General features: G+C 38.0%; 1 protein-coding gene across 1 annotated transcript in view; it reads right to left on the bottom strand.

Annotated features, from left to right (window-relative positions):
- EIF2B3 (eukaryotic translation initiation factor 2B subunit gamma) overlaps positions 1–15877 on the bottom strand; it is a 120102-nt gene that overhangs the window by 57552 nt on the left and 46673 nt on the right. Inside the window, exon 5 of the mRNA XM_068965585.1 lies at positions 8425–8536. Within this exon, the coding sequence (XP_068821686.1) occupies positions 8425–8536 (112 nt within the window). The remainder of the gene's footprint in view (positions 1–8424; positions 8537–15877) is intronic.

Genomic DNA, 15877 nt, shown 5'->3' with positions numbered 1-15877 from the left:
GTTGGTCATAACTTTCTTCCAAGGAGTAAGCATCTTTCCATTTCATGGCTGCAGTCACCATCTGCAGTGATTTTGGAGCCCCCAAAAATAAAGTCTGACACTGTTTTCACTGTTTACCCATCTATTTCCCATGAAGTGATGGGACCAGATGCCATGATCTTCGTTTTCTGAATGTTGAGCTTTAAGCCAACTTTTTCACTCTCCTCTTTCACTTTCATCAAGAGGCTCTTCAGTTCTTCTTCACTTTATGTCATAAGGGTGGTGTCATCTGCATATCTGAGCTTATTGATATTTCTCCTGGCAATCTTGATTCCAGCTTGTGCTTCTTCCAGCCCAGCGTTTCTCATGATGTACTCTGCATAGAAGTTAAGTAAGCGGGGTGACAATATACAGCCTTGACATACTCCTTTTCCTATTTGGAACCAGTCTGCTATTCCATGTCCAGTTCTAACTGTTGCTTCCTGATCTGCATATAGGTTTCTCAAGAGGCAGGTCAGCTGGTCTGGTATTCCCATCTCTTTCAGAATTTTCCACAGTTTATTGTGATCCATACAGTCAAAGGCTTTGGCATAGTCAAGAAAGCAGAAATAGATGTTTTTCTGGAACTCTCTTGCTTTTTCGATGATCCAGCAGATGTTGGCAATTTGATCTCTGGTTCCTCTGCCTTTTCTAAAACCAGCTTGAACATCTGGAAGTTCATGGTTCACGTATTGCTGAAGCCTGGCTTGGAGAACATTGAGCATTACTTTACTAGCGTGTGAGATGAGTGCAATTGTGCGGTAGTTTGCGCATTCTTTGGCATTGCCTTTCTTTGGGATTGGAATAAAAACTGACCTTTTCCAGACCTGTGGCCACTGCTGAGTTTTCCAAATTTGCTGGCATATTGAGTGCAGCACTTTCACAGCATCATCTTTTAGGATCTGAAATAGCTCAACTGGAATTCCATCACCTTCACTAGCTTTGTTCATAGTGATGCTTTCTAAGGCCCACTTGACTTCACATTCCAGGATGTCTGGCCCTAGGTGAGTGATCACACCATCGTGATTATCTTGGTCATGAAGATCTTTTTGGTACAGTTCTTCTGTGTATTCCTGCCACCTCTTCTTAATATCTTCTGCTTCTGTTAGGTCCAGACCATTTCTGTCCTTTATCGAGCCCATATTTGCATGAAATGTTCCCTTGCTATCTCTAATTTTCTTGAAGAGATCTCTAGTCTTTCCCATTCTGTTGTTTTCCTCTATTTCTTTGCATTGATCGCTGAGGAAGGCTTTCTTATCTCTTCTTGCTATTCTTTGGAACTCTGCATTCAGATGCTTATATCTTTCCTTTTCTCCTTTGCTTTTCGCTTCTCTTCTTTTCACAGCTATTTGTAAGGCCTCCTTAGACAGCCACTTTGCTTTTTTGCATTTCTTTCCCATGGGGATGGTCTTGATCCCTGTCTCCTGTACAATGTCACGAACCTCCATTCATAGTTCATCAGGCACTCTATCTATCAGATTTAGTCCCTTAAATGTATTTCTCACTTCCACTGTATAATCATAAGGGATTTGATTTAGGTCATACCTGAATGGTCTAGTGGTTTTCCCTACTTTCTTCAATTTCAGTCTGAATTAGGCAATAAGGAGTTCATGATCTGAGCCACAGTCAGCTCCTGATCTTGTTTTTGCTGACTGTATAGAGCTTCTCCATCTCTGGCTGCAAAGAATATAATCAATCTGATTTCGGTGTTGATCATCTGGTGATGTCCATGTGTAGAGTCTTCTCTTGTGTTGTTGGAAGAGGGTGTTTGCTATGACCAGTGCATTTTCTTGGCAAAACTCTATTAGTCTTTGCCCTGCTTCATTCCGTACTCCAAGGCCAAATTTGCTTGTTACTCCAAGTGTTTCTTGACTTCCTACTTTTGCTTTCCAGTCCCCTATAATGAAAAGGACATCTTTTTTGGGTGTTAGTTCTAAAAGGTCTTGTAGGTCTTCTTTCCAGAGTTAATGAGGAAGAAAAAAATGATTTGAATTTATGAACACCTCTCTTGAGAACTTAGAGATTGCTGGCAGCCCCAAACTCCAGCAACAACATTAAAAGGCAACGTGACATTAAATGAGTCCACTGACTACCTTCCAAATCACCCATCTATCCAGATTTGGTTACAAACAAATTTTCTGTTTTTGTGAGAACTATGATTTTTTAGAAGTCCAACAGCCTGATATATGTATGTAGTTTTTTCTAATTCAATCCAACAAGTAAATGTTGGATTGAAATGGGTGTCTATTTTTCTCTACTACAGTGTTTGCAATGTCTCTCTAACATGTACAGAAGTTGTCTGAGGAAATAAGTATGCTTTATGCTCAGATATGCAGATGACACCACCTTTATGGCAGACAGAGAAGAACTAAAGAGCCTCTTGATGAAAGTGAAAAAGGAGAGTGAAAAAGTTGGCTTAAAGCTCAACATTCAGAAAACTAAGATCATGGCATCCGGTCCCATTATTTCATGCCAAATAGATGGGGAAACAGCAGAAACAGTGGCTGACTTTATTTTCTTGGGCTCTAAAATCACTGCAAATGGTGACTGCGGTCATGAAATTAAAAGACGCCTACTCCTCAGAAGTAAAGTTATGACCAACCTAGATAGCATATTAAAAAGCAGAGACACTTCTTTGCCAACAAAGGTCCGTCTAGTCAAGGCTATGGTTTTTCCAGTAGTCATGTATGGATGTGAGAGCTGGACTATAAAGAAAGCTGAGTGCTGAAGAATTGATGCTTTTGAACTGTGGTGTTGGAGAAGACTCTTGAGAGTCCCTTGGACTGCAAGGAGATCCAACCAGTCCATCCTAAAGGAAATCAGTCCTCAATATTCATTGGAGGGACTGATGTTGAAGGTGAAACTCCAATAATACTTTGGCCACCTGATGCGAAGAACTGACTTATTTGAAAAGACCCCGATGCTGGGAAAGTTTGAAGGCGGAAGAAGGGGACAACAGAGGATGAGATGGTTGGATGGCATCACTGACACAATGGACATGGGTTTGAGTAAACTCCAGGAGTTGGTGATGGACAGGGAGGCCTGGCGTACTGCAGTCCATGCAGTCACAAAGAATCAGACAAGACTGAGCGACTGAACTGAACTGATGCTCCTTTTGGGATCCTTCAAAATTCTGGATAATAAAATCCTAAATGATTCACTGGGGGAATAAAAGATTTAAAATCAAGTGCTGGATTTCCCTGGTAGTCCAAGTGGTTAAGACTCTTGTGTTTCCAATGCAGGGGGCAGGGATTCAATTCCCAGTCAGGGAACTAAGATTTTGCATGGCGTGCCCCTCCCCAAAACACTTAAATTATTTTACCAAGAATCCTTTGTATCTCTGAATGCATCTTTTGACCACATGAGATATTAATTATATTGAATTATCTTTCTGTCTTATTTCTATTAGATTCTAATTTCAATTATTTTCATTTTTCATCTAAAGTACTGCTGCTGCCACTAAGTCACTTCAGTCGTGTCCGACGCTGTGTGACCCCATAGACGGCAGCCCACCAGGCTCCCCCATCCCTGCCATTTCCTTCTCCAATGCATGAAAGTGAAAAGTGAAAGGGAAGTCACTCAGTCGTGTCCGACTCTTCACGACCCCATGGACCGCAGCCTACCAGGCTCCTCTGTCCGTGGGATTTTCCAGGCAAGAGTACTAGAGTGGGGTGCCATCGCCTTCTCCACTAAAGTACTGGATATCTTAAATTTTTCCTTTATATATAAAATTTGATTTTCAGTTGTATCACTTCTGTTCTTTGCAATTTTAAAATTAATTAATTCTGTAGTTATTTGGTACTCAATTTATTTTCATTTCTGTACTATTTTCTTTTATCTCAATTTGTTTTCATAACACCATCTCATCACTGAACTCTTATTTATTAAATTCACAGTCCATTGAGTTGTTCTGCAGTTGTAGAATTATATATATATATTTTTGCCTTTTTTAAAAATATAAATTTATTTAGAATTATATATTTGTAAGGAAATTCTTTGTATTCAGTCCAGTTCAGTTCAGTCGCTCAGTTGTGTCCGACTCTTTGCAACCCCATGAACCGCAGTACGCCAGGCCTCCCTGTCCATCACCGGCTCCCGGAGTCTACCCAAACCATGTCCATTGTGTCAGTGATGCCATCCAACCATCTCACCCTCTGTCGTCCCTGTCTCCTCCTGCCCTCAATCTTTCCCAGCATCAGGGTCTTTTCAAATGAGTCACCTCTTCACATCAGGTGGCCAAAGTATTGGAGTTTCAGCTTCAACATCAGTCCCTCCAATGAACATTCAGGACTGATCTCCCTTAGGATGGACTGGTTGGATCTCCTCGCAGTCCAAGGGACTTGCAAGAGTCTTTTCCAACACCACACTTCAAAAGCATCAATTCTTCTATGCTCAGCTTTCTTTATAGTCCAATTCTCACATCCATACATGACTACTGGAAAAACCATAGCCTTGACTAGACGGACCTTTGTTGGCAAAGGAATGTCTTGCTTTTTAATATGCTGTCTAGGTTGGTCATAACTTTCCTTCCAAGGAGTAAGCGTCTTTTAATTTCATGGCTGCAATCACCATCTGCAGTGATACTGGAGTCCAGAAAAATAAAGTCAGCCACTGTTTCCCCATCTATTTCCCATGAAGTGATGGGACCAGATGCCATGATTTTCATTTTCTGAATGTTGAGCTTTAAGCCAACTTTTTCACTCTCCTCTTTCACTTTCATCAAGAGGCTCTTCAGTTCTTCTTCACTTTCTGTCATAAGGGTGGTGTCATCTGCATATCTGAGGTTATTGATATTTCTCCTGGCAATCTTGATTCCAGCTTGTGCTTCCTCCAACCCAGTGTTTCTCATGATATACTCTGCATATAAGTTAAATAAGCAGGGTGACAATATATAGGCTTGATGTACTCCTTTTCCTGTTTGGAGCCAGTCTGTTGTTCCATGTCCAATTCTAACTGTTGCTTCCTGACCTGTATACAGATATTCACTGAGTTGTTTTTCTCAGGACAGGTTTGTGCAGTATATTTTTCTTGCTCTAATTTTTGCTATGCATTTGCACAGTTGGATAGATTGAGCCTTTTGGTCTTATTCATGTTTAAAAAAAATAGTTTTATTTATTTTTAGCTATGCTGGGTCTTCCTTGCTGCACAGGCTTTTCTCTAGTTGCAGTGCATGAGTTTCTCATTGTGGTCACTTCTCTTGTTGCAGAGCATGGGCTCTAGAGTGCACAGGCTTCAGTAGTTGTGGCTAGTGGGCTCAGCATTTGCAGCTCTCAGGCTCTAGAGAACAGGCTCAGCTGTGGGGTGTGTGACTTAGTTGCTCCACAGCATGTGGGATCTTCCCGGATCAGGGATGGAACCCATATTTTCTGCACTGGTAGGCAGATTCTTTACCACTGAGCCACCAGGGAAGCCCATGCTTGTTTTATTTAGTGTGATACATTATAGGTGAATTCTTTTCTTAAAATGTTTATATTTATTTATTTGGCTGCACTGGGTTTTATTTGTAGCATGTGGGATCTTTTAGTTAGAGTATGTGAGGTCTTAATTACGGCACATGGGATCTAGTTTCCTGGCCAGAGACTGAATCTGGGCCCCCTGCAGAATCTTAGCCACTGGACCACCAGGAAGTCCCATAGATGAATTCTTATCTTTTATCCTTTCATATCTGAGAGTGGCTATCATGTGAGTCTTGTGTACTTTTCTACAGCTTCAGGGAATGATGTGCATGGGAGAGATGGAAAGGGTATAAGGAACTCACCATGGTATCGTAGAGTCTTTGTTCGATTATTTCTCCATCCCAAGATTCTGTTAAACATTCTTGTTTCATTCCATATACCTAAGGAGTAACCCCATTTCTATGGAAGTCTCTAGCTTCACCTTATTTCACCTGTTCATTGTTTAAGGCCAGATCTTTAGTTTCTGTTACAGTCAACCTCAGGGAAAATTGTTCATTTTCCCTGGTGCATCATTTACTCCTCAGTAGTGTTTCTACTGCTTCTCAGTCAGAAGATAAATGTACAGATAGGTACTCAGTTTGCTTCTTTTCAGATCTGGAGCTATTAGTGAGAATTTGCAGGATTTCATTAAGACATCAGTATGGCTTCTGGGGAATGCTGATAGGGTGGAGCTGAGAGCCTACTGGTCTTCCTTTCTGTTCCTCATTGGAATCTTGCTTCTTTCCTTGGTCACCAAGCTCAAGCTTTATTGTGTTTAATTATCCTACTGTGTTTGCTACTGTTGAAACTGCCAGTTTTAAAATTTTTTAAGTTTATTTATTTATTTAATGGTTGTGCTGGGTCTTTGTTGCAACAAGCAGGGGCTACTCTTTGTTGCAGTGCCGAGGCTTCTCACTACAATGGCTTCTCTTGTGGCACCCAGGCTCTAGACACACAGGCTTCAGTAATTGCAGCACTCAGGCTCAGCAGTCATGGCACATGGGCTTAGTTCCTCCATGGCATGTTGAATCTTCTAGGACCAGGGACCGAACCTGTGTCCCCTGCATTGGCAGGTGGATTCTTATCTACTGTACCACCAGGGAAGTCCCTCTGCCGGTTTTTAAATTATTTCTCACACTTGATTAGAAACTAGTAGTAGGAAGTCCTGTGATAAAACCTGAAGTAGCCACTTTAATTCACAAGTGTTTTCCTTAAGAGCTGTTTATTTATAGGTGATGTTTACTCTGTTTTGGTCACCTACTATGGAACAGGCATTATGCTAACTGTTTTGCATACATTTATTGGAAGGACTGATGCTGAAGCTGAAGCTCCAATACTTTGGCCATCTGATGCGAAGAGCTGACTCGTTGGAAAAGACCCTGATGCTGGGAAAGACTGAAGGCAGGAGAAGGGGATGACAGAGGACGAGATGGTTGGATGGCACCACTGATTCAATGGACGTGAGTTTGAGCAAACTCCAGGAGATGGTGAAGGACAGGGAAACCTGGTGTGCTGCAGTTCATGGGGTCACAAAGAGTTGGACATGACTGAATGACTGAACAACAACAAATTTCCCATAGCAGCCCTATTATTATTAAACTCATTTTTACAGATGAGACAACCAAAGCTCTAATATAGAACTCTTATCCATAGGGATAACTGGGCCAATTGAAACTAGAGTTTAACTTCATTTTCATTAAAATATATACACTAAAATATGTCTTCTACCTCTACTGTGCTGGAGAGCACAACAAACAAACAGGAAAAAACACACCAACCAGCGGAAAAAACATACCAACCAGTAAGACACTTTTCTTTCCCAATTTTCCCTCTCACATTCATTTCATCCAGGTTCCAAACATTTATTAAGCATTGCTATGTAGTGGCATCAGGCAGTGATGCCCACTGAGGATAGTGGCTTCTGAAGTAGTCAATAAAATGCTGATTGAAGAAAATGTGACTATGTTGCCTATGTGTAGCCATTGGGATGACTACTATCAAAAACAAAACAAAACAGAAAATAACGCATGTTAATGAGAATATAGAGCAATTAGAACCTTTGTGCATGGTTGGTGGGATTGTAAAATGGAAAACAGTATGGACACTCCTCAAAAAATAAAAAATAGGGAACTATCAAATAATCCAGCAATCTCACCTCTGGTATATATCCAGAAAAATTCAAAGCAGGATCTCAAAGGGATATTTGTACATCCATGTTCACTGCAGCATTATTCACAAAAGCCAAGAGGTGGAAGCAACCCAAATGTCCACTGATTGATTAACAGATAGAGAAAATGTGGTGTATATACACAATGGAATTTAAGAAGCCTTGAAAAGGAAAAAATATTCTGACACATGCTACAATGTGAATAAACCTAGAGGACATTATACTAATGAAGTGAAAGAAGTCAGTGACAAATACGAATAGTATATGATTTCACTTATAAATGGTACTTAAAGTAGTCAAATTCAGAAAAACAGAAAGTCAAATGGTGGTTACTGGGGGCTGGGGAGAGGAGATAAAGCAGAGTTGTGAGTTTCATGTTTGCAAGATGAAAAAGTTTCAGAAATCTGCTTCACAACAGTGTCAATACACATACTACTACTGAACTGTACCCTTAAAGATGGTTAAAGTGATGAATTTTATGTTGTGTGTTTACCACGGTTAAACAAAAAACAGGAAGCTCTATAACACTGTCGAAAGATAGTTCTGTTTCCTGTTCTCTCCATAGCCACTTGCTCTGCTCTGAAGCAGGATCTGATTCTACCGTGGCCAGAAAAGACATAGGGAAAAGCTAAGCTTGTGTGGTGAAGAAAAGCCTCTATCCTACCTCATGGGAAAACATTCACATACTTTTGTCAGTTTCACAGAGATTAATCTAGTTTTCATTTCGTTTTTCCCATCCACTGGGTGGTTTTATTTTGTTTTAAGACAAGGAGAACTGCCAAAAAGAAAAACCCCAGGGCTTACTTCTGTAGGATGGATCCCTTAATGATCAGCTCCTCATCCAAGTCTGCTTCATTAGCCATGAAGAGCAGCCTCTTGCCTGTGCTGTCCACTCCAACGAAGTCACGCTGCTCCACTGAATCACACACAAAAAGGAAAATCAAACAAAGCCATTGGCCATGCCTGTGTGACTAAGTCAGGGGACAGGGCACCTGCTCACAATGCTTTTGGAACCAAATACAGGAGTATTATTTAACACATACTCATCACAGTGTTTAAAACATAGGCAGTCAGAATTTTTTTGTATTGCTCTAGAGGATATAATTAGGTTAGCTAGTGAACTTGAATAAAGTCTGCAGACTAAAGTATTATGCCAATGTAATTTCCTATCTTAGGAGATTGTCCTTTCTGGGCTAGGAGTATGGGGGAAAGACACACATTGATGTGTTAAAGGCAAAGGGAATCATATCTGCAGTTTATTCTCATAAATAATTCAGAAAAATAATGATTATATAATATATTGTATATACATCAGATATATTGAATACATAAGAGGGAAAGAGTAGGGAATCTGGGTAAAGGATATATGCAATCTCTGTACTACCCCTATAACCTGTAAATGTGAAATTATATAAAAAATTGAAAAGTTAACGAGATGATGGATATTTTAATTAGTTTGTGGTAGTCATTTTATAATGTTTACATATATCAAAACTTTATGCTGCTTATCTTAAACATATAATTTTTATTTGTTAAAAATAATAAGTAAATACAAAAAATAAAAAGTTAAAGAAAAAGAGGGGCAATCAAGATACTGCTTAGCCAAATTAAGTGGATGAATCTCAAGTTCACTGCATGCAACAGAAGGAAAGTACAACTGCTTCTCTGTAAATAATAACCTAGGTCTGCTCACTGTGTAAATGGGAATAGTATTTAAGGACATCCACATTTAGCCAACAGTAACTATATGTGTATTACACACTAGATTCTATGCTGTGGAGGGGAGCAATGAAAAAAAATAAGGCACATATTTACTACATGAGGAGAGTTCTCTGGCAGACAGTGATCTTATAGGCGGCCATATTATTGCTGTCTTCTGTGTCATATTTCTTTCCCCCAACAAGATTACAAATTCTAAAAAGGCAGATTTATGATTCCTTTAGATCTGCCACAACATCTAGTACAATGTCGAACACTTAATAAAATCTGCCAGTAACATCCGTACAGTATCTGTTTATAGTTTACAAAAGCATTTTCACATAGAGACAGCATAGTGTAATGATTAAGAAGAGAGCTTCTGAAGTTAGACTACTTGGGTATGAATTCCACATACTAGCTGTACATCTTTGAGCAAAATACCAAACTTCTATTCCTCAATTTCATCTGTAAGAAGGAAATCATAGAGCCGACACCTACCTCACAGGATTGTTAGGAGAACTAAATGAATTAATAGTATCTGTAAAACTGTATTTAGTGCTTTTAACTAAAACATCAAGTAAAATGTTTACGTTTAAAAAATTAAACAAAAGACACACTCTCATTTGATCTTCACAACAATCAAATAAAGCAATGATTTAATACCTCTTTGAAAGAGAAAAACTAAAAGTTGAGTTCTAGGAAAAATGGCCATCTCTAAAGATGAACTTGTCTACCTCCTATTGACAGACAAAGGCCACTATATAACCTAATATGCTTCCCTGTTGGCTGCAGCTGCCTATACCTAAAACCAAATGTTTCACTCAAGTGTACAATGTGTTTAGTTCAGGTTCTTGAAAGCATTCATTCTTTCAAATGTTTTTTGCTTAGCTCACATGCAGTGTTTTAATCTGAATAGGGAGAAACTGTCATAAAAAATTACACTTTTCTTTTTATTACCAAGATAAGTGAACTCCAAAGAAGGAAGGATAAATAATGCCAATATACTGCTATCAAAAGTCTACAAATAGTAAATGCTAGAAAGGGTGTGGAGAGAAGGGAACCCTCTTACACTGTTGGTGGGAATGCAAATTAGTACAGCCACTGTGGAGAACAGTGTGGAGGTTCCTTAAAAAACTGGAAATAGAACTGCCATAAGACCCAGCAATCCCACTGCTAGGCATACACACTGACAAAACCAGAACTGAAAGAGACATGTGTACCCCAACATTCGTTTATGATAGCTAGGACATCTTAGATGCAACCTAGATGTCCATTGGCAGATGAATGGATAAGAAAGCTGTGGAACATATACACAATAGAATATTACTCAGCTATTAAAAAGAACACATTTGAGTCAGTTCTAATGAGGTAGATGAAACTGGAGCCTATTATACAGAGTGAAGTAAGTCAGAAAGAAAAACACCAATACAGTATATTAGTACATATATGGAATTTAGAAAGATGGTAATGATGACCCTATACGCAAGACAGCAAAAGAGACACAAATATAAAGAACAGACTTTTGGACTCTGTGGGAGAAGGCAAGGTTGGGATGATTTGAGAGAATAGCATTGAAACATGTATATTATCATATCTGAAATAGATGACCAGTCCAAGTTCAATGCATGAAACAGGGTACTCAAAGCCGGTGCACTGGGACAACCCAGAGAGATGGGATGGGGAGGGAGGTGGGGGGTGGGGTTTGGGATGCGCAGACATGTACACCTGTGGCGGATTCATGTCAATGTATGGCAAAAACCACCACAATATGGTAAAGTAATTAGCCTCCAATTAAAATAAATAAATTAATTTTAAAAATAAAAAAAAGAATGTCAATATGAAATTTACAGAGAATTTCAACTGAAGCTATATTTTACAGAGAATTTCAAATGCCACAAAGCAACTGTGACATATATCAATTCATCCATTACATGGAAACTTGAGAATATAACAAAGTCTGCAAAGGTCTGATTACAAGCCAGTATTTTAAAAAGAAATAACACAGAGATGTTATTTTTGGATATATTTGGAGTGCTTACCCTATCCAACTCCTCTGGCCCACAGAAACCTTGAATTACTCAATGTCCTGGGAGCAATAATTTCCAACAAATCAATTTTTCAGCTATGTTGCACTTCAGTCACATTTCCCTCACTCTCAGGCCCCCTCCTTGTATTGGCTTCTTTGTAGCTACCATAGTAACTAGGACCTCAGAATATGATACAAATTATAGAAACTTGGATAGGTTTCTTTCTGTTCTGCATTAACAAAGTGAATTCCACCTGGGAAGCAGAGCAAGAACATCCTAAGATTGTCCATCCTAAGAGAAAGTTTATACAAATAAGGTTAAGAAGGCAGTTAAAACTATGAACTCCCAACTTAAAAAAATCTGTCATAACCAACTATCCATATATTTTTCCAGTTGTTTTTTTCTTCTCTGTTTCCTCTTTAGTCATTTACTTATCCATTCATTCATTCAACTAAGAAATATATTTGTGCACCAGCCCTGTGACAGGTCATATGTTTGGGGTGGGGAATTTCATCTCATTCTATGAGGCCAGTATGATTCTGATGCCAAAATCAGACAAAGATACGAGAAAGGAAGATTACAGGCAAATTCACTCATTTAATAAATATAAGAATCCTGAATAAAATATTAGCAAATAAGAATAGTGTATATTATAGATTTAAAAGGGTTACAGATTTGTTGTAGCTCTTCCCATCATGAAGTAGAGCCTAGAATGTAAAATGGTAGCCCACTATGGAAACCAGCATGGCGGTTCCTTAAAAAATTAAAAATAGAATTACAATATGATCCAGCAATTCCACTTCTGGGTATATACATGAAGGAATGAAAGTAAGGTCTTGAAGAGATATTCGTATACCCATGTTCATAGCAGCATTACTCAAAATAGTTAAAATGTAGAAGCAACCCAAATGTCCATCTGTGAACTAAACAGATAAGCAAAATGTGGTATATACACATAAGAGAATATTATTCAGCTTAAAAAGGAAGGAAATCCCAAAATATGCTACCACATAGTTACACTTTGAGGACACTGTACTAAGTGAAAAAAAGACAGTGACAAAAAGACAAATACTATATAAATCTACTTATATATGGTACTTAAATTAAGGTAGCCAAAATCATACACACAGAAAGCAGATGCCATTTGCCATGGGCTAGGAGGGAGAAAATGGGGATTTATATTTAATGGCTATGAAGTTTCAGTTTTATAAGATGAGAAGAATTATGGAGAAGGGTAGAGGTGATGGTGCTCCACATTATAAATGTATTTAATGCCACTAAACTAAATTTTATGTTACGTGTTTTTTACCACAACAAAAAAGTGGGAGGAAAAAAAACAGTGCTGACCAGAAGGGGGGAAAAAAAAAAAGTAAGGTTAGTTCCCCATCCTTTATATCTAGGTTGGTCTAGTGACTAACTTTGACTAACAAGAGTTTGGAGGAAGTAACACAATGTAAGTTCTGATTTTTGGCCTCAAGACATTGTGTAGCTTCTGTTATTTTCTTAGAACCTGCTGCTGCTGCCATGTGAGCAAGCCTGGGCTAGCCTCCTGTGTAAGAGACTAAATGAAAAAAGAAAGGGACTTCCCTGGTTGTCCAGTGGCTAAGACTTCACACTTCCAATGCAGGGGGCCTGGGTTCAATCCCTGGTTAGGAAATTAAATCCCATATGCTGCAACTATGAGTTCTCATGCCACAACTAAGACTCAACACAACTAGATAAATAAATATCTTTTTTTAAAGAAAGAAACTTGGCTGTCCCAGCTAAAGCCCTAGACATATTAGTGGGTTCAAAGAATTGTAACAGCTTCCTAGCATTCACACCCTTCTGTATCCTCTCCCATTGAATATGGGCTGGCCTAGCTACTTGCTCCTATCCAGCAAGGGGGAAAAGTAATAAGATTTTATATTTGTGATTAGGTTACGTAAATTCATAACTTATGCTTTGCTAGAAGATTCTCACCTTTTCTCCTTGGAGAAAAGGTCTATTTAACAAATGGAGCAAGGAAGAAGGGACATCTACGTGGGAAAAAAAAAAAAGCCAACCTGATACCATATACAAAAGACAAATCTGTTTGGATCAAGGAATTATGTGTCAAGCATAAAACTTAAAAATTCTTAATGGAAAATCTAAGTTAACATTGTTCAGAACTTGCAGTATGTAGTTCTTCAGCAAGACATAAAAAAGAATGAAAATTTGCCATTTGTAGCAACATGTAGGGACCTGGAGAGTATTACACTTACTTAACGAAATAAGTCAGATGAGAAAGACACACACAGTATGTTATCACTTATATGTGAAATTTAAAAAATAAAAAGAAACAGACTCACAGCTATAGACAACACTTAGTGGTTACCAGTGGGGAGAAGGAAGATGGAGGCATAACAGAGGTAGGGTATTAACAGGCACAAACAACCATGTATAAAATAAATAAGCTAAAAAAAATAGATTGTACAGCACAGGGAATATAGTCAGTATTTTATAATAACTATAAATGGAATATAATCTTTAGAAACTGAATCACTATGATGTACACCTGAAACAGATAATATTGTAAACCAACTATAACATACTTTAATGAAAAAAAAAAAAAAACAGGCAAACAAAACAGAGAATTGGAGTCTAAGAGAAAATTAAACACGTATGAATAAAAATTCACTTAATTTTTTTTTTAAAAAGGAGATTAATTTGAGAAAAAAATTTCAGAACTGAGGACTTGAATTTTCAGATTGAAAGGCCCAAGAGATCATCCAACACAAGAGATGTCATTCAACACAAGAGATGACAATTAAACACTAAGGCATATCAATGTGAAATTTTAAAAGTTTGGAAATAATAAGATTCTATAAGTTTCTAGAAAGGGAAAAGCCTCAAGAATCACTATGCCATTGGACTTCACAGAAAAGCTAGAGTATAGTGAAATAATACCTTCAAAATTTTGAGGGGTCAGGATTTCCATGAGAATTTTATATCCAGCCAAAATATCCAATAAGTATGAGAGCAGAATAAAGATGTGCAAAAGCTCACAAAATTTATTTTTCACAAACCCCATCTTAGGCAGCTACCAGAGGATATATTTTTATACACACACCCACAAAGGTACATAAGCTAAGAAAGAGGAAAATATGAGGCTCAAGATATGAGAATGAAGGGTAAACCAAAAAAGACAGTTCTATAGCAGAGCAACTAATCCAGAATCTAGGAGAGAGATCTTCAAGAATTTGAAATTCTGGGAATACTTAGACTGTTGGAAAGTAATTAGAGGAGGAAATTCACACAACTGGGATTAAGGTTGAATTGGTAATAAATACATAGAAAATTAGGCAAATGAAAAAACAGGACAATTTTTAGGAAAATAAAGAGAAAAATAACAACATACTACAAGGTTCTGCTGTGAATATCATTTATAAGTTCATAATAATGTAAACATATATTCAGTTAATCAACACTACAATGTAAGTATGTCACTGTATTAGGAAGCTGGGGAGACTGGAAATTTACATGCCTTGTGTGTGGGGGGAGAGGGTGTGGTAAAACAGAACTAAATCTTTAAGTTTCACAGTAGAAAGTAAGTAGATAATTCCTAAAACTAAAGATATCAAGACACAGCAAACAAAAGCATGTCATTTGAGATATGGGATTAAATGTGAAAAAAAATTGGCTAAGGATTTCACCATACTCTGAGGCAGCCACTTAACATTTTTAGCCAATTTTTTTTCACATTTAATCCCATATCTCAAATGACATGCTTTTGTTTGCTGTGTCTTGATATCTTTAGTTTTAGGAATTATCTACTTACTTTCTACTGTGAAACTTAAAGATTTAGTTCTGTTTTACAATATACCATGAATAAGGGGCTTCCCTGGTGGCTCAGAGGTTAAAGTGTCTGCCTGCAATGCGGGAGACCTGGGTTCGATCCCTGGGTCGGGAAGATCCCCTGGAGAAGGAAATGGCAACCCACTCCAGTACTCTTGCCTGGAGAATCCCATGGACAGAGGAGCTTGGTAGGCTACAGTCCACGGGGTCGCAAAGAGTTGGACATGACTGAGCGACTTCACTCACTCATTCACTCACTCACTCACCATGAATAATTATAATACTTGTAAAATTATGGGCATATAACACACTGATAAAAAATTTAAATTAAAATTTTTTAAAAAAGAAATGAACTAGAAAGTCAAGGCTGTAGAGTTAGAAGCCATGAGTTCAAATTCTGATTCTGTCACTTACCACTGATATGATTTTTGAACAACTATCCGCAAAGTGTTATTAGGCCATAGATGGATTATACAAGTTGGTAAAGTAACAAAACTACCTAGCCCCATTAATTTTATCTTGTGAGCAAATCTTGATTATTTATGTTTCTCATATAGGGCTTAGCATAGATTTCATATATAATATGTCCTAAATTCAATGACTACATCAAAATTTAATGTATTTGATAGTCAGGGATCTGATTTCATACCAGCTACCCCTGTCTATACCTAAGTAAATCACTCACCTTCTTTTCAAATATTATGCCTTGAAACACA

The sequence above is a fragment of the Capricornis sumatraensis genome, chromosome 2, assembly GCF_032405125.1.
Source record: "Capricornis sumatraensis isolate serow.1 chromosome 2, serow.2, whole genome shotgun sequence".
In the NCBI taxonomy this organism is placed as follows: Eukaryota; Metazoa; Chordata; class Mammalia; order Artiodactyla; family Bovidae; genus Capricornis; species Capricornis sumatraensis.
The sequence above is the reverse complement of the archived record's forward strand: the minus strand, read 5'-3'. Positions and strand labels throughout refer to the sequence as shown.